Here is a 15,586-nt window from a genome sequence, read left to right as displayed (position 1 = left end):
GATACTGTTATAGAGAGTGAGGAGGAGAGGACCGGAGAGAATGATAAAACTGTAGAGGTCCTAAATGAAAAGGAAGTAACACAAGTCAAAGAACCCAATCTATTGCAAAAACTTCCTTACCCCCATAAGTTTGTGAGACATAAGTTGGATGTTCAATTCGGTAAGTTTTTAGATACTTTGAAGCAAATTCACCTTTCCATACCATTCACCGACGCTATAAAACAAATGCCTAACTATGCTAGGTTTTTGAAAGATATTTTGAGTGGCAGGAGGAATTGTGATGGGGTGGAAACTGTTAACCTCACCGCGAATTGTAGTACAATCATCATGAACAAGATGCCTCCCAAATTGGGAGACCCAGGTAATTTCTCAATCCCTTGTGCTATTAATAAAATGAAAATTGATAATGCATTATGTGATCTTGGGGCTAGTGTTAGTCTTATGCCATATTCTGTATATCAAAGATTAGGGGTAGGAGAACTTCTTCCTACCAACATTACCCTACAGTTAGCTGATCGTTCGATCAAATTTCCTAAGGGTAAGGTAGAAGATGTTCCCCTACGAGTTGGGAAATTTGTGATACCTGTGGATTTTGTAGTTTTGGAAATGGATGAAGATAATCATATACCTATTATTCTTGGGCGACCTTTCCTAGCTACCTCTGGTGCTCTCATTGATGTGAAGAGTGCCAAGATTTCTTTAAAGGTGGGAGAGGAGGTCCTTGAATTTGATCTGAACAAAAGCATGCAATATCCTTTGTCTACTTCCGAAAACTGCATGATGATTGACACTATTGATTCGATTGTCTCTAGTATGCATACACTATTGCTTTCTAATAACCATGATCTTGAGCCAAGTGATACCGATGAGAGCAGGTACATAGAGGAGCAAATGCTAGAGGAAGATGATGGTGATAACGGTTTCAAGGAAATTACACCCATGTATGAACTTGCTAAGGCCACCACAAAAGAGGTAAACGAGGCCCCTAAGGTAGAATTGAAACCTCTACCATGACATCTAAGGTACGAATTTCTTGGCCCTGATTCAACTTATCCTGTCATTGTGAATTCTTCTTTAGATGCGGATCAAACTCGGAAGTTGTGTGATGTATTGAGAGAGCATCAAAGTGCCATAGGCTATACCATTGATAACCTCAAGGGTATTAGCCCCGCTATATGTATGCATCACATAACTCTCGAGGATGGTGCGAGGCCTTCTATTGAGAGGCAGAGGAAACTTAATCCTCAAATGGGGGAGGTGGTGAAGAAAGAGATCACCAAACTTCTTGATGCAGGTATCATCTTCCCCATTTCAAGCTCTAGATGGGTTTCCCCTGTGCATGTTGTCCCTAAGAAGGGGGGAATGACTATAGTTGAGAATGAGAATGGTGAGCTCATCTCAACTAGAACGGTGACCGGTTGGCGGATGTGCATAGACTATAGACGTCTAAACGCATCTACCAAAAAGGACCATTTTCCCCTCCCTTTTATTGATCAAATGCTCGAAAGACTACTGAACATTCGGACCCCTGAACTTGCGGTGGAGCGTTGAGGATATTGTGCCAGATGTTGCCCGTGCCCGTGTCAGCTTCAGTATGAGCCCCGTGCTAGAGCATATTCAGCACGGCCGTGTCATTTTTAGCACGGTCGTGCCAGGAAGCTATGGGAGGAGCCGTCTGAGTTCGAAATTTAGCAGTTCTTTTTGTTCTGCCATCATGTTCTGCATAGACACAGAGACAGTCGGACTTTGTATAAAGGGCAAAAATGGGTCCGGAAAAGGGCAGGCGGCACTCCTAGTCCTAGATTCAGCCGTCCCCAGTGACCGGCTGATCACTAACCTAGGCCGTGTCGTGTGCTTCCGTGGTGCCATTTCAAAAAAGAATAAAATAAAGAGAAAATTAAGAGTAAGAGAACCAACGGTTACCTGAACGAGTGACGTTGATGAAGTTCTGAAAATCCTTTGCAGTCGGCTTGTCAGAGCAGGCGGTAGGCAGAAAGGGTCCAAAATGTCAGAGCAAGTTCAGGGGTCCGAATGTTCTCTCACAAAGTTCTCAAGTGTGAAAATGACCGAAGTCAACACTCCTTTATATAGGCGAAGTGAGAAGGCGAAGGGTCACTTCCAGAATTCAAAATTTTGGCGGGAGAATCTCTCGGCCTTTCGCCGAGTGACACCTGTAGCAGGCCGTCGCCTGTTACAGGGCGACACCTGTCACAGGTAACACGTGACCAGTCATGTGCCACCTGTGAGGGGCAAATGATTAGGGGATTTTGCTCCCACCAATCGGAATGCACCACGTGGGCCAATCAGGTCCTGACAAGTGTCCCCCAGTTGGACCTCTCAGGGCTTGCCACGTGGCACACGCTTATTCGTCCACCTTGGACCTATTATGTCATGACACGTGGCATACTCAATGCCTAATGGAGAAGCCGGCCACCTAGGCCCAACTTCCGAGGGAAGCCCAATCAGCCCAAGGTTAACCTAAACCTAGGATTGGCACGTTTCCCGAGGTTATAAATACCTCCCTTAATCCTCATTAAGGGAGATTACGCACATTAAACACTCTCACCTAGAGAGACCCAATCACTTTAATTTCCGCATTAATTACTCCTTAAGCAAGTACTAACTTGACCGTCGGAGGCGGATCTCCAATCATCCGGAGCATCCGTTTGTTTTGCAGGTACAGGCGTCCGGTTCCAGTCTCGGAATTGTAACTCTCCCGCAGGACATCAGAAAACCCCGAAACATCATCTACACTCACTAGTCTTAGCACACACTTTATACATACTCTTTTCACACCATGGCCATGTCTTAGGTTCATGCATGAGTCGGTCTTTTCCGTCATTTGAGTTGGGGGGTACATTATATTCCTAATTCTTCATATCCCTCCATCTACATCATTTTTCCTTCACATTCTATTCCAATATTTCTTCACTTCCTCTACCCATTGCATGTTGAATAAAGTTTGAGTCAAATAATTAACAATGAATATCCCCAAATTCCTTTTCCACAGTACTTGGTCAAGGAGAGAAGGGCGATTAATCAAGGACAACCTCTTTGTTCAAGTCTCACTTTTTGATAAACCGATTCATCAAAAGAGGAAGGCTAAGAAGATAATTGCAACTCAAGAGGAAGTTAATGAACTTAGGATTCAATTGACTAACGTGACTGAGACACTGAAGCTACTCACACTCAGATTGATGATCCTGTGAAGCAACAACAAATGAACCTCATGCAAGAGTGTTTGAGCAAGCTATATAGTGACTATAAATTTCAGGGCATGAGTTCACAAGGGGTCTCGCTGGACAAGGAACTTCTTCCACATAAGTTCAACGCCACTGACATCCCAAAATTCAAGGCAACAGATAACCCTTACTTTCATCTAAGAGCTTTTGAAACTATAATGAACATAAAGGGTATCGATAAGAAGGTTTTTCCCTCTCTGTTCTCACTATCTCTTGAAACCGTTTGCCAACAATGGTACTTCTCCCTTGATAAGGAAAAAACCTCTACCTAGGAATCGATAGTAAACGCTTTCGTTGATAGGTACAAGTGCAATATCCAAGTTGAAACCGACCATAGACAACTTGAGATGCTAAGACAAAAAGAGAATGAAGGTTTTACTTCTTTCTTTAATAAATAGAGGGAAACTTCCACCAAGGTGATTGAAGTCCCCACCGAAAAGGAGTCTGTGAGGATGTTTATCAAGAATCTCCAAGAAAGGTATTCAAAGCACTTAAAATATCAACACAACTTGAATACTTTCAAGGCCGTTTATGACATCGGAATTAAAATCGAAGACGACCTTTCAAAACAAAAAGCTACTAACAATAGTAACCACGGTGGCTGGAAAGGAAAGAAGAACAACAATCCTTCTTCTTCCGAAAACGCCCACTCTAGTAACAATGTTAGTACCTTTGATCTCAGTGAAGTTTTAGCCATAGATAACCAAGGATCTAAGAAGCAACTAAGGAAAGACTTCACCCCCATTGGGATGAGCTACGATACTGCCTTTGATCGACTCCATGCCAAAGGACTCATTACTCCCATTGGACCTATTCAAGATCCCGCACCTGAAAAGAGATTGCCTAGTTGGAATCCAGACGAACACTGCAAGTACCATCAAGGTAGGGGTCATGCTACTGAGAGCTGTTGGAAGCTAAAAGAGGCTATCCAACATTTGATTGATAATAACAAGCTTCCAATGCCTCCAGTTAACAAGAAGATCGAGTGATGATAAAGGAAACAACACAAGACAAGAGGCGAGCTTCAACGACAAGATTTCGTGACCTCTTTTTCTATTTCTTTTTCATTTTTTTCCTTTCCCCAATAAGTCTAGCATAGGCACCTTTTCCTTTGCTTAGATTTATTTTGTAGGAGCATTATATATTTTCCTTTAATAAAATGAGCATTTATTTCCTTATATATGATCATTTCATTTTATTGCATTAAAAAAAAATCCATGTCGAATTAAGCACAAGGTATACCAATGATTTAAGGCAACCCTTGTAGCCACATCATATCTCCTTTCACCTTTCAAATATGCAATTCTTTCTTCATACACCACTTTGAGCCTCGTCTAACGATAGACCCTCCTTCTTTCAACCTACATCTACCTAACCTTGGGATGGGATGGTGTGCAACTTATGCAATTCTAAAAAAGGGCTTGAATGATTCAAAAAAATTAAAATAGCAAAAATAAGCAAAAGCAAAAATAAATAAAAGTGTACAAAAGGGCAAGTGTTCCAATGTCTTTGATATGAAAATGTCTTCGATATGAACACATCTCAGATTGCGTCTCTTATCGAGTGCTCGGTACCGTGCCTGAGAAACATGAATGCCAAGTGAGTGATAGACCGCATGATCGAGATTGCTCACACTTATAAAAATGAAATAAATGCTAAAGCAAAAGAAAGAGCTAAAAAAAGAGTTAAAATCCTCAAGCATAAAAATACAAAGATTCGAAAGCGAGGTTGCACACCTTGGGGGCTTATCTAGGGTCTTGAGCCTTTATCCCCTTCTTCTTTAAACCTTTAGCCTAGCCACGTTACAACCCTTAAAAAGACCTTTAATTTTTGAGGTATACACACTTGTGCGAGGTTCGGCTAGAGCTATGTTCGGCCTGATTCCTAACGGATACGTAGGCAACCTCACATCGAGGTGCGGCTGTAATAAACATGCATTCATATTCACATTCACACACTTACACCATGATCATATCAAGGGATCTCCAATGCTCATCCCTATTCACTTAGAGCTAGACTTGGGGGCTTGATCCCTACATCATTAGCTTACCTAGCCTAAGAGTCACCACCATTTGACTCTTTTCAACATATTTTCCCACACACTTAGCCCTTGCGGCCTAACTTTAGTGTCACTTTCACACACCGCACAGATACATGACCAAATACTTCCCTTAGGAACCCTTTGTCATGAAATCTTAACATAACAATGGAGCATGCCTTGTCACATCACTCATCACTCATAATTGTCATTACATAGAAGTATGAAGTGCTTAGCCTCCGTGACTAAGTTACCCAAATACTTTCATCATTGAGTCAACCATTGAGATAGCCTAGGATGGATTAGTCCTTGCATCTTGAGAGACAGTATCAAATAACATTTGACTAAGCTCATTTAACATGCACCTTCAAAACTTCGATTCTTTTTCGCATCTTTCTTTTTCGGGAGAAAGTCGGTACCCTCCACAAAAATGACGGAAAATTTTTGCTTTTTGCATTTTTAAGTCACATTGAGTTAACACTATGCACACACAGGTCACGAGTCACACGTGTCATTTCACTTTGAGTCGAGTCAACCTCGAGTCAGTCGATCACATCGAGCCAAGTTTATACTTTGAGTCATGTCAAGTCAATGAGTCAAGCAACGCTAAACCTTAGGTCAACCCTAAGATAATTAAACCTTAGGTCAACCCTAAGATGGTTAAAGGGATTTGCAAAGTTCTATAGTCAAAATAAATACAGGTGCAGCAGAATAGGGAAGACTCTACTCCAATTCCTGGCGCCAGAAATATCTCAACAACGACAGAGCTCGAAGCCTCTCTGAAAGGTGATTTTGACCTCATGCAGCAATTTCGGGTTCCTTGGTACGCCAATTAGCCCCTATAATCAATTTGACATGATTGAGTAGTCGATTTGATTACAACCGCAAATAAGTGATCGACCTGGACGAAAGATCGTCTCACTTAGCTTAAAGCACCTAAGAATTGGCTCATCACGGAGACACCGACATACTGGTTTTAGTGGAAGCAAAGTTCAAGCGAGCTTTAGAGATCGACAAGTGTTGGTCTTCGGTAATTTTCTTCGGAATATTATCGCAACAACTGAGGATGACTTCAAGTAAAGTTATTTTCGACAATGTTCGCTAAGATTGTGGAAGTTGTCACCCAAGATTTGAGGAGATAGCACGAGATGGGCGGTCTTCGGCGGCATTCGCTAAGATTATGGAGGTTTTCACCCAAGATTTGAGAAGATAGCACGAGATGGGAGGTCTTCGACGGCGTTCGCTAAGATTGTGGAGGTTGTCACCAAGATTCGAGAAGATAGCACGAGATGGGCAGTCTTCGACGACTTTTGCTATGATTGGAAAGGTTGTCACTATGACTCAAGAAAAGGCTCGAGATGTAGCAACATTGATCGACGGCGTTCCCTAGATTGCGGAAGATCGTCAAAACAAGCAGCAAGATGGCGTTCCATAGATTGTGGAAAGTTGTCAAAAAGCAACTGAGGATTGTTTCAAGAGAAGCAATATTCGATAGTATTCCCTTGGATGTGGAATATTATCAATGCGGATGAGGATTGTTTCAAGAGAAATAATCTTCGATAGTATTCCCTTGGACGTGGAATATTATCAATGCGGATGAGGATTTGTTTAAAGAGAAGCAATCTTCGATGGTATTCCCTTGGACGTGGAATATTATCAATGCGGAGGAGGATCGTTTCAGGCGAAGCAATCTTCTAATTTGGAAGCAGTTACGGGTGTAGCAGTTTTCAAGCAGGATGGCATTCTCTAGCTTGCAGAAGGTCATCAAAATAATCGGTTACTTTTAGAGACATGTGCTCGACGGTGCAAGATACACGTTTTTTAACTCTTTTATCTGTTTAACTAACGTTAGTTTGCAGGTATCGGCGTTACAAGATTGGTTTAGGATCGCAGAACATTCTGAATCATTCTCCGTCCCTATCGATACTTTGACTTTTGTTTTCGAAACTTGCGTTTCTCCAAACTCAGTCAAAGTGGGGGCTTCTGTAGACACCCGTTTGTGTCTCCCAAAAACCAAACCCAGTGATGAGTACCATTTGCATCGAATCATAATCGAATGAAGCGAAAGTGTGGAAAGTCTAGTGTTGCGGAAAGTTTTAATTCTTTTCTCTTCTCTCTGTTTTTGAAAACTTATTTTAAGAAAACAGACAATACAGTTTGGTTGGTTCATGATATGGGTCCAATAATAGTGTAGTTGGATGGGGTTTGAAAAGAGCTTTCCAACGATATATTATAAGCCCAATTCCGATGAATATTGAGGGAATTATGGCCAATTTACTAAACTGGGCCCAGTTTGAGCCTTATATGCGGCCCAATGATCTTAGGGAGGACCTAATATGATTTATCATTCCTAATGTAATTAGGAATGGTTTTAGTCTTCTAGAATCTTCTAGAAGGTTTTCATTCCTAGTTCAATTAGCATTGATAAATTGATTTTTTGACTTTTCAGAGTTTTAATTAAAATCAAATAGCATTTTTGAGGAAATTATATGATTTTATCCTCCAGTACGGTAAAATTATCTGATTTTCGAAAACGCGTTGGAAATAAGCTTGGCGCCTAACCCCAGGCCTTGGCGCCTGGAACCAGGCCTGGCGCCTGGCGCTAGCCATTGGCGCCTGGCGCTAGTGTTGGTGCCTGACGATAGTTAGCCAAGGGTGGCGCCAGCTCTGTTTTCTGTGCGTCAGACTCTGTTTTGTTTATTTTATCTTTTTGGCTAATTTTCTCTATAAATATCGTATTAAAAACTCCGTTTTCATTCACCAATTCTCCTCATTCTTTAATTCATTCACCTACAATCAGTTTTCATTCGCAATCATTAATTCTCTAATTCTCTCTTAATCATTCACCAACTCTCATCAAGGTTTTCTTGATTATTCTCTCTCTTTTTTTTTCTAAACTAGCCTTTTTTCATATACAAAATTCCGCATTCACAAGATCTAGAAACACCTAGCCATATTTGAAGTTGCCTTCACCCTAGACGTGAAAGGTTTAATTTCTGAGGGTTTGGTCTCAAATCTCTTTTTCTATTATTTAATTTAATTGTTGTTTATTATTTTCCTTGAAGTTACTAATGTGTGTATTTTGTTATTAGAAAGAGGTACAAAGCATCAAAGTAAGTACTTAAATTGATTTATTGATATTATGATGTAGAAATCATGTTTACATTGTTATTATGATATTCCTAGTATCATGTCTAGGGTATTTTTAATATTAAATATGATTCCTGTGATGTTTCCTATGTTCTTCCTAATATTTATGATTGTTAGTATCATGTTAGGGTTAAAGATTTGATTTTTATTGCTTAGTGACATGCTAGGGTTTGTTATTAATCTTGTTAGTATCATGCCTAGGATCTTGCTATTTTTATTATGCTTTAATATTAACATGAACATGATTATGATTATAATTGTTATAATTTATTATTATTTTGATGATGATTATTTTATTTATGATGATTATGATTATTATTATGATATGATTATTAATTATTATTCATGATTATAATTTTATTATTATGTTGCTTGATATATTTATTTGTATTGCTTGATCACGCCTTTTATGCATGTTAAAGGGAATTGGTACTTGTAATCATGCTTAATAAGATAATAAATAATCTTGTTAGGGTTAATATGATTATAATTCAAGTGATTGCCAATAATAGTTTGTTTGTGCATTTATATTCAACCAACATAGATTAAACAGGTTTAGGGTTAATCATATTGATTGCATGTTAATCAGAAAGCGCACATGAATACGATAAGAATAAAATAGAGGCCTATTATTAGGGCATGTTCAATATCTTTTAAGTTGGATTTGTACCATCATCCCCAAACCCTTATTTGGTTCTAGACCTTATGGAGTTGACGATCTCTTGGATCGTTAAGGGGTGTAACCTTCATCCTATGAACGGTTTACAAGTTCCTTAAAAACTTGTTGGCGACTCTTTTGCTCTATCTTCTTCCCTTTTGGACGCCACCGTATTTTAGTGTATGATCATAGTTAGGGGATTAACGCTTTAATTTATTCCCTACAGAAGGTAAATAATCATATGGAGTATTTTATACTTTAAACGGTTTCTTGTTTTAGTATGTACAAGGCTCCACATGCTCCAATTTCTCTCACAATTTGATGATGACGTAGTTTGACTCAAAATTCTTACTGCAAGTCGTTGTAGTTCTAGGGTACTTTCACCATATGTCAACCACCACATAGCTACATTATCACAATTAAGTTTTAAACATGTATAATAACATATGTAATATATAGTTACATAGATTAAGAAGTTATATATGTAGAACGTTTTATTACCTGGGTCCATGTAACTAATTCCCTTTTTAGTCGAAGTACTTGCAAGACTATCCATCTTGTCCTTGTAAAGGTAAATCTGTTTATTGAAAATAAATATTAACATAGTCACGTTTTATTAAAACAAGTAATTTTATTATTCGAGAATGTAGTTGAACATTCAAATATAACGACTTACTTGTTGAAGTGCTCTAACTTCTTTTTCTATGTCTCGCGACAATCGTGAGATCACATATTTTACCCCTTTCAAAAGCTCTTGGTCATTTCCAACATCATGATTTTCATACATGTGTTGAGGATTGAGAAAACACCCTTAATATGTTGTAAGGTTAGTAATAAAAATGTATTAGTTAGATTATATAATAAAAAACTAGAAAAATAAAATAGTACCGTTAATTTTAATTCATATTACCTGCTGCATGTAAATCAGTGTGTAGTCCGAAGTTCCACCTTTTATCAATCATCTTCCAATAAGTCTTATAATATGGACAATATCCTTTGATGGCCATTTTACATCTTTCCATGGCCTCGTAAATGAACCCCATTGTTGGTTGGCTGCCTTCGTCAACCAGTCTCAGCACTTTTAAAATTGGTTCTTGCAATTTCATGATTCAATCAGCTTTTGTCTAAAATGAAGCTACAGAACTTGTCGGATTTTTTTATAACAACTCACGTACTTCAACAGCCAAAGGATCCATCATTTGTCCATATCGAGAACTTAACCATTTTGAGGAGTCAAACATCTCCTGCAAAGAACATCATAAATTGTGTTGTAAACCGAGTGATACCAGGAAGCATGAGTTCCCTATCTCCGGTAAATTCCTTCATGTAACTGATTGCCCATTTGTAGTGATAGATAAATTGTGAAATCTTTTTTGCTTTCACCATCACAGGTTTGATGTTTTTCATGCTCCCCAAATCCTATAAAAGAAGATCTAATCAATGTGCGGCACAGGCTGTCCAATACAAATGCGAAAATGCTTCCATTAGTTTTTTTTCCTACAGCTTTCACGCAAGCCTCATTGTCTGTCACTATTTGAATAACTCTTTCTTCTCCGATTTCTTCTAATACCTTTATCATAAGTCAAAAGTAGTAATCGGCATCCCTTTTCATTACATTTGTGGCATCTATTGACTTATGGAAGACAGTTCCACGAGCAGAGTACACAAGAAAGTTGATAATGAGCATATTTGTAGGTCCTGTCCAACCATCCACTACGTGAAAAAATGAATTTGGCACCGGTTCAAACCCAGCCTAAGAAACCGGGTTTGAACCGGTTCCAATGTGGGGGGTGCCAAAAAGGGGTTTAAAAAGGCACCGGTTCAAACCGGTGCCAAAAATCGAAATTGGCACCGGTTAACCGGTGCCAAAAAATCCCACAGAAAATTATTTCAAAGATTTTGGCACCGGTTAACCGGTGCCAAAAAACCCCAAAAAATAATTTTTTTTTTTGTTGTCATTTTTCACTTAAAAATCAAATTGACTAAAATAAATAAGAACAACAACATATTAATCGAATATCATTGAATATAACCGAAAACTTACAGTATATAATCAAGAAAAAATTACAATATAAGAATTATAAAATTAAAAATTTACCACATATAAATAAATAAAAAAGAACTACAATATAAATCAAAAAAAAAATATTACAACATCACAATAAAAAAAAAACCCCAAACATCTAAATCAATATTCTTGATTCTTGATTCTTCGATTATGTGCAATATTTTGGGCTTGCAAAGGAAATAGTATACCTGCGCCAATTAGTTCATCCAAAAAAATCAATTAAAATGTATTAGCTGCGAAAATTAGTTTAAAACCCAGAAAATTAAAAAAAATCGAAAAAATTAAAATTAAAAAAAAATTAAAACCCAGAAAATCGAAAAAATTATAATTGAAAATTAGTTGAAAATCCAGAAAATGAAGAAAAAATTAAATTAAAACCCAGAAAATCGAAAAAAGTTAAAATAAAAAAAAATTAAAACCCAGAAAATTAAAAAAATAAAAATAAATAAAAATCGAAAATTAGTTCAAACCCCAGAAAATTAAAAAAAAATAAAAAAAATTAAAATCGAAAAAAAATTAAAACCCAGAAAATCAAAAAAATTAAAATCGAAAATTAGTTGAAAATCCAAAAAATGAAGAAAAAATTAAATTAAAACCCAGAAAATCGAAAAAAATTAAAATCGAAAAAACTAAAACCTAGAAAATTAAAAAAAAAATAAATTAAAATCGAAAATTAGTTAAAAACCCAGAAAAAAACGAAAAAATACCCAGAAATCGAAAAACAAATAATAATCGAAAAATGAATCAAAATCGAAAAACAAATACCCAGAAATGAAATCCAAAAACAAATACCCAAAAATGAAATCGAAAAACAATTACCCAGAAATGAAATCGAAAAACAAATACCCAAAAATGAAATCGAATAACAATACCCAGAATTCGAAGAAAAATAAATCAAAATCGAAAAAAAAACCTATTAAATTCGAATAAAAAAGAACTAGAAATCAAAATAAAATAAAAATCTATCAAAGTTGAAATCGAATAATAAAACCCCCCAAAAATCGTAAAAAAAATGAAATCGAAAAAAAATACCAAGAAATCGATTGAAAGAAAGGAGGACGGTGTTGCATGTTGGAATTCTTTGAATGCAAGAAGGGAGGAGGACACCAGGGAGGAGGACACCAGGGAGAAGGAGATGAGGGAAGAGAAATAGAAGGAGGAGAAGGAGATCGAGAAAGAGGAGGAGAGGAGAGAGAAAGAGGAAGAGGAAGAGAGGAGGAGAGAGAAAGAGAAACGACTGAGAGGAGGGGAGATGAGTGAATATGTTAGGGTTGGGGGGGTTTTAATGGTCCGGTTTTTTTTTAATATTTAATGGCTCCGGTTCAAAAAGGCACCAGTTCAAAACGGTGGTCTTTATGTTTTTGGCACCGGTTTGAAATGAACCGGTGCCTTTTACTGTGGTTTAGCTTCCCACCAATTTTGTAGGCTATTTTTGGCATCGGTTTGGACTGAACCGGTGCCAATTAGGGGGTGCTATTTTGATATTTTCTACTAGTGATCGCACATTATAGTGACACCTCTTTCATTCCAAGTTGGCTCGAAGGTTTTGATGTATTCCTTCATTTCCTTGCACTGTTCCGGAAGGTATACCTACATGAAAAAAGTTTGATCAAAAATTAAAATATTAAATAATTACTCATTCATAGAATTCAAATGTTAAAAGAACATGTTTACCTCAGTAATATCATATGTTGTAGGTGCTCGAACATTAGGACATTCTCGTATTGTCTCCATAAGTGGGTTTGTGTATGGAGACTCAATTGCTCTGAAAGATTGATTTGTATCAAGCATCCAATTCCCAAATGCTTTTGTAAGTTCCTTTTTTGCTTTCTTTAGCCAACCAGTGCCAAGTCTCATTTGTTTTTTCTTTGAGCAATCTTTTTCAAATTCTATTTCACGAGCTCTCAATCTTGTAGTCGGATTTGAAGGTTGTTGAATCGCTAGATTTCTATCTTGAACTGATGTTGATCGATTCAATTGTGGAGGATGGCTACTACCTCCATCATTGTAGTATCCACCTCTACCTCTACTATATACATCACGGTGATAGTCAAACTCATGTTGCATTCTACTTTGTCGTCGAGCAAATTCCATTTCTGGATCATATCATCATCACGTATTGATCTTCATAATTCATTCTTAACCTCCATATCAATTCTTTGTTTGTCTTTTTTCTTATCTTTATAATCCATTAACATTGCCATCATATCTCTTTTTACATTTGCCGACACACTTTCACATGGAGCAACATCACCTTTCTTGTGAGCTAAATGTAGTTTTAATCTTGTTATTCCTCCATTAATTGTTTTATTACAATATTACATTTTATTTTACGTTTGTTGCCGTCAATTGCTTTGCCAAATCTCCACACAATATCTTCATCTCTTGGTGCCATTAGTTTGAAGCAAAGTACTATAACATTTTTAAAAAATTTATTAATTATAAGATAATCACATGAAATATTTATTGTTCAATTAAAATCATTACGATTATAAAATAAACACAATATTCAATAAATAAATAATCAAGAATAAAATTAATCACACAAATCTTTAATTTAAATACAAACTACTTTTCACTTACAATAAGCAAGTAACAATATTTTCTATTAAAAAATTGAAAATAACGTAATTAAGCAAAATGTTAAATGTCATATACAAAAATGATAAGTTTCATTCGTCATTTTTAATGACATCTTTTTTTTTCTCTTTCCTGTTTCCAACCTTTCACCAACATCTATTCTTTTCCATAAACATTATTTTCTGCTCAAAAATTTTATTCACCACCTACATATTTTTTCAATCTAAATTTGTGAAAAAGATTGCTCAAAAGTAGAAGGCTCAAACCTGAAGAATGGCTTAAGTGCTGAAGTCGTACTTTTCGGCTGAACGTGGGAGAACGCTGAACACCTCTGCACCGCGCCGCCGCTACGACGAGTCCTCTTCACCAGCCATCTTTTCGAGGTTCTTCAGATCTGGTAAGTTACTTAATTTTTTTATTTTTCTTATTTTTTTGGAATTTTTGGGATTTTTTTTTTGTGCTCTGAAATTGTGAAATGATCTTCTCTGTCTTCTGGTAAAAAAAACCTTCAATAATTGTTAAGTAGTGGACCAAAAACTTGTGCCATTATTGATGTGAAGAAAGTAGTAGAGAATCTCTGAAAAAAAACTAAAAAAGCATGAAAATGCGCTAAAAATGGACGAATTACTAAAGTATCGCTTGACTTGGACGGTACGGGGCGACATAACGGAGTATTTCAATAACCCGTTACAAAACGTATAAATTCGTTTCGATAGAATTGAATTCCCTACGGAACAGCCACATCGCGACGTAACGACCGCATTTTAATACCCTGCCGGTGGCAGCCGGTAGCAGCGGCGGCGCCACCAGCAGGCTGGCAGCAGCCGGCTGTGGTGCCGGCCACCCTATTCTTGGAAAAAATAAAAAATAATATTTTGTTTTTATTTTTGTTTAAACCTTTGATCTAATTATAGATTATGGGTTTTGTGTTAATTTTATGATGATTGATATTATGTATGGTGCAAATCAATTTTCATATTTTAATTCTAATTTAAAAGCCCAAATTTTGAAACCCTAGATTCATAAATAATTGATTATCGAAGGATTATGATTTTGGGTGGTTTAAACCTTTAATTTAAGAGTTTTAAAGCATAATTACAGCAAGTTTTTATTAATATATATTGCTGGAATTTTTGGTAATATGCTAAAAATCAAGTTTCTTTACAGAATTTTAATTACCCATTAATTGGAACTAAAGTATGAGGTTTTAAATAAAAAAAAATTTAGCTTGTTTTAATTAGATTATATTGAGTGGTTTAATAAAAGTGTTTATTGTTGAAATTTTGTGTAGATTGGATTTTAATGTTCTATTATGATCTTAATTTATAGGAGACTTTGAAGTGAGTGATTTCTATTAGTCGTGGCGGTATTAAGATCAAATTCAAGATACGTCCGCGTACTTAGCATATTTTTGATGATGTAGTAGCATGCTAGATGTGATTAATTAATTCCAAGTAGTATTATGCTAGATTATGATTGGAAATTGTGATTCGGTTATTATTGATGATTGAATTATGAAGCATGATTTATTTGTGATGGATTATTGATTTGGAAATAATCGTTAAACATGTTGAATATGAACCACACTTTTATTTATAACATGATAGAAAACATGTTTAATTAAACTAAATGTTTAATTTAATTTGGAATATTTAAAGGGAATTTTATTATGGTTCATATAATTTTTTATTGATGCTATAAGCATGGGAAAAGAGCTATGTAGGTGTCTACGTACACGAGGACTAAATCGTATGTTGGTGCCTTAGTGCACTTAAGGTGTTTTAACACCGAGGGATAGTATTTTTGGCACATTAAGCGTTTAAGGTGTCTTTGACACCGAGGTAGATTTA

General features: G+C 36.5%; 1 protein-coding gene across 2 annotated transcripts; it reads right to left on the bottom strand.

The window, feature by feature from the left end:
* Window positions 1-12,450: 12,450 nt before the first annotated feature.
* LOC110739004 lies at window positions 12,451-15,554 on the bottom strand. 2 transcript variants are annotated; one of them, XM_021919457.1, is made up of 3 exons: window positions 14,003-15,554; window positions 12,831-13,568; window positions 12,451-12,746 (listed from the first exon to the last, which is right to left on the bottom strand). In XM_021919457.1, the coding sequence occupies exons 2-3, from the start codon at window positions 13,248-13,250 to the stop codon at window positions 12,648-12,650; spliced, it is 519 nt and encodes a 172-aa protein (XP_021775149.1). In that variant the 5' UTR covers window positions 13,251-13,568; window positions 14,003-15,554; the 3' UTR covers window positions 12,451-12,647. The 2 variants fall into 2 exon arrangements, with proteins under 2 accessions (XP_021775149.1, XP_021775151.1); XM_021919459.1 differs by having other exon boundaries at window positions 12,831-13,252.
* Between the last annotated feature and the right edge of the window lie 32 nt (window positions 15,555-15,586).

Source organism: Chenopodium quinoa, unplaced genomic scaffold, assembly GCF_001683475.1.
Source record: "Chenopodium quinoa cultivar QQ74 unplaced genomic scaffold, ASM168347v1, whole genome shotgun sequence".
NCBI lineage: Eukaryota > Viridiplantae > Streptophyta > Magnoliopsida > Caryophyllales > Amaranthaceae > Chenopodium > Chenopodium quinoa.
Note: the sequence above shows the minus strand (reverse complement) of the source record. Positions and strands in the feature narration are given on the sequence as shown.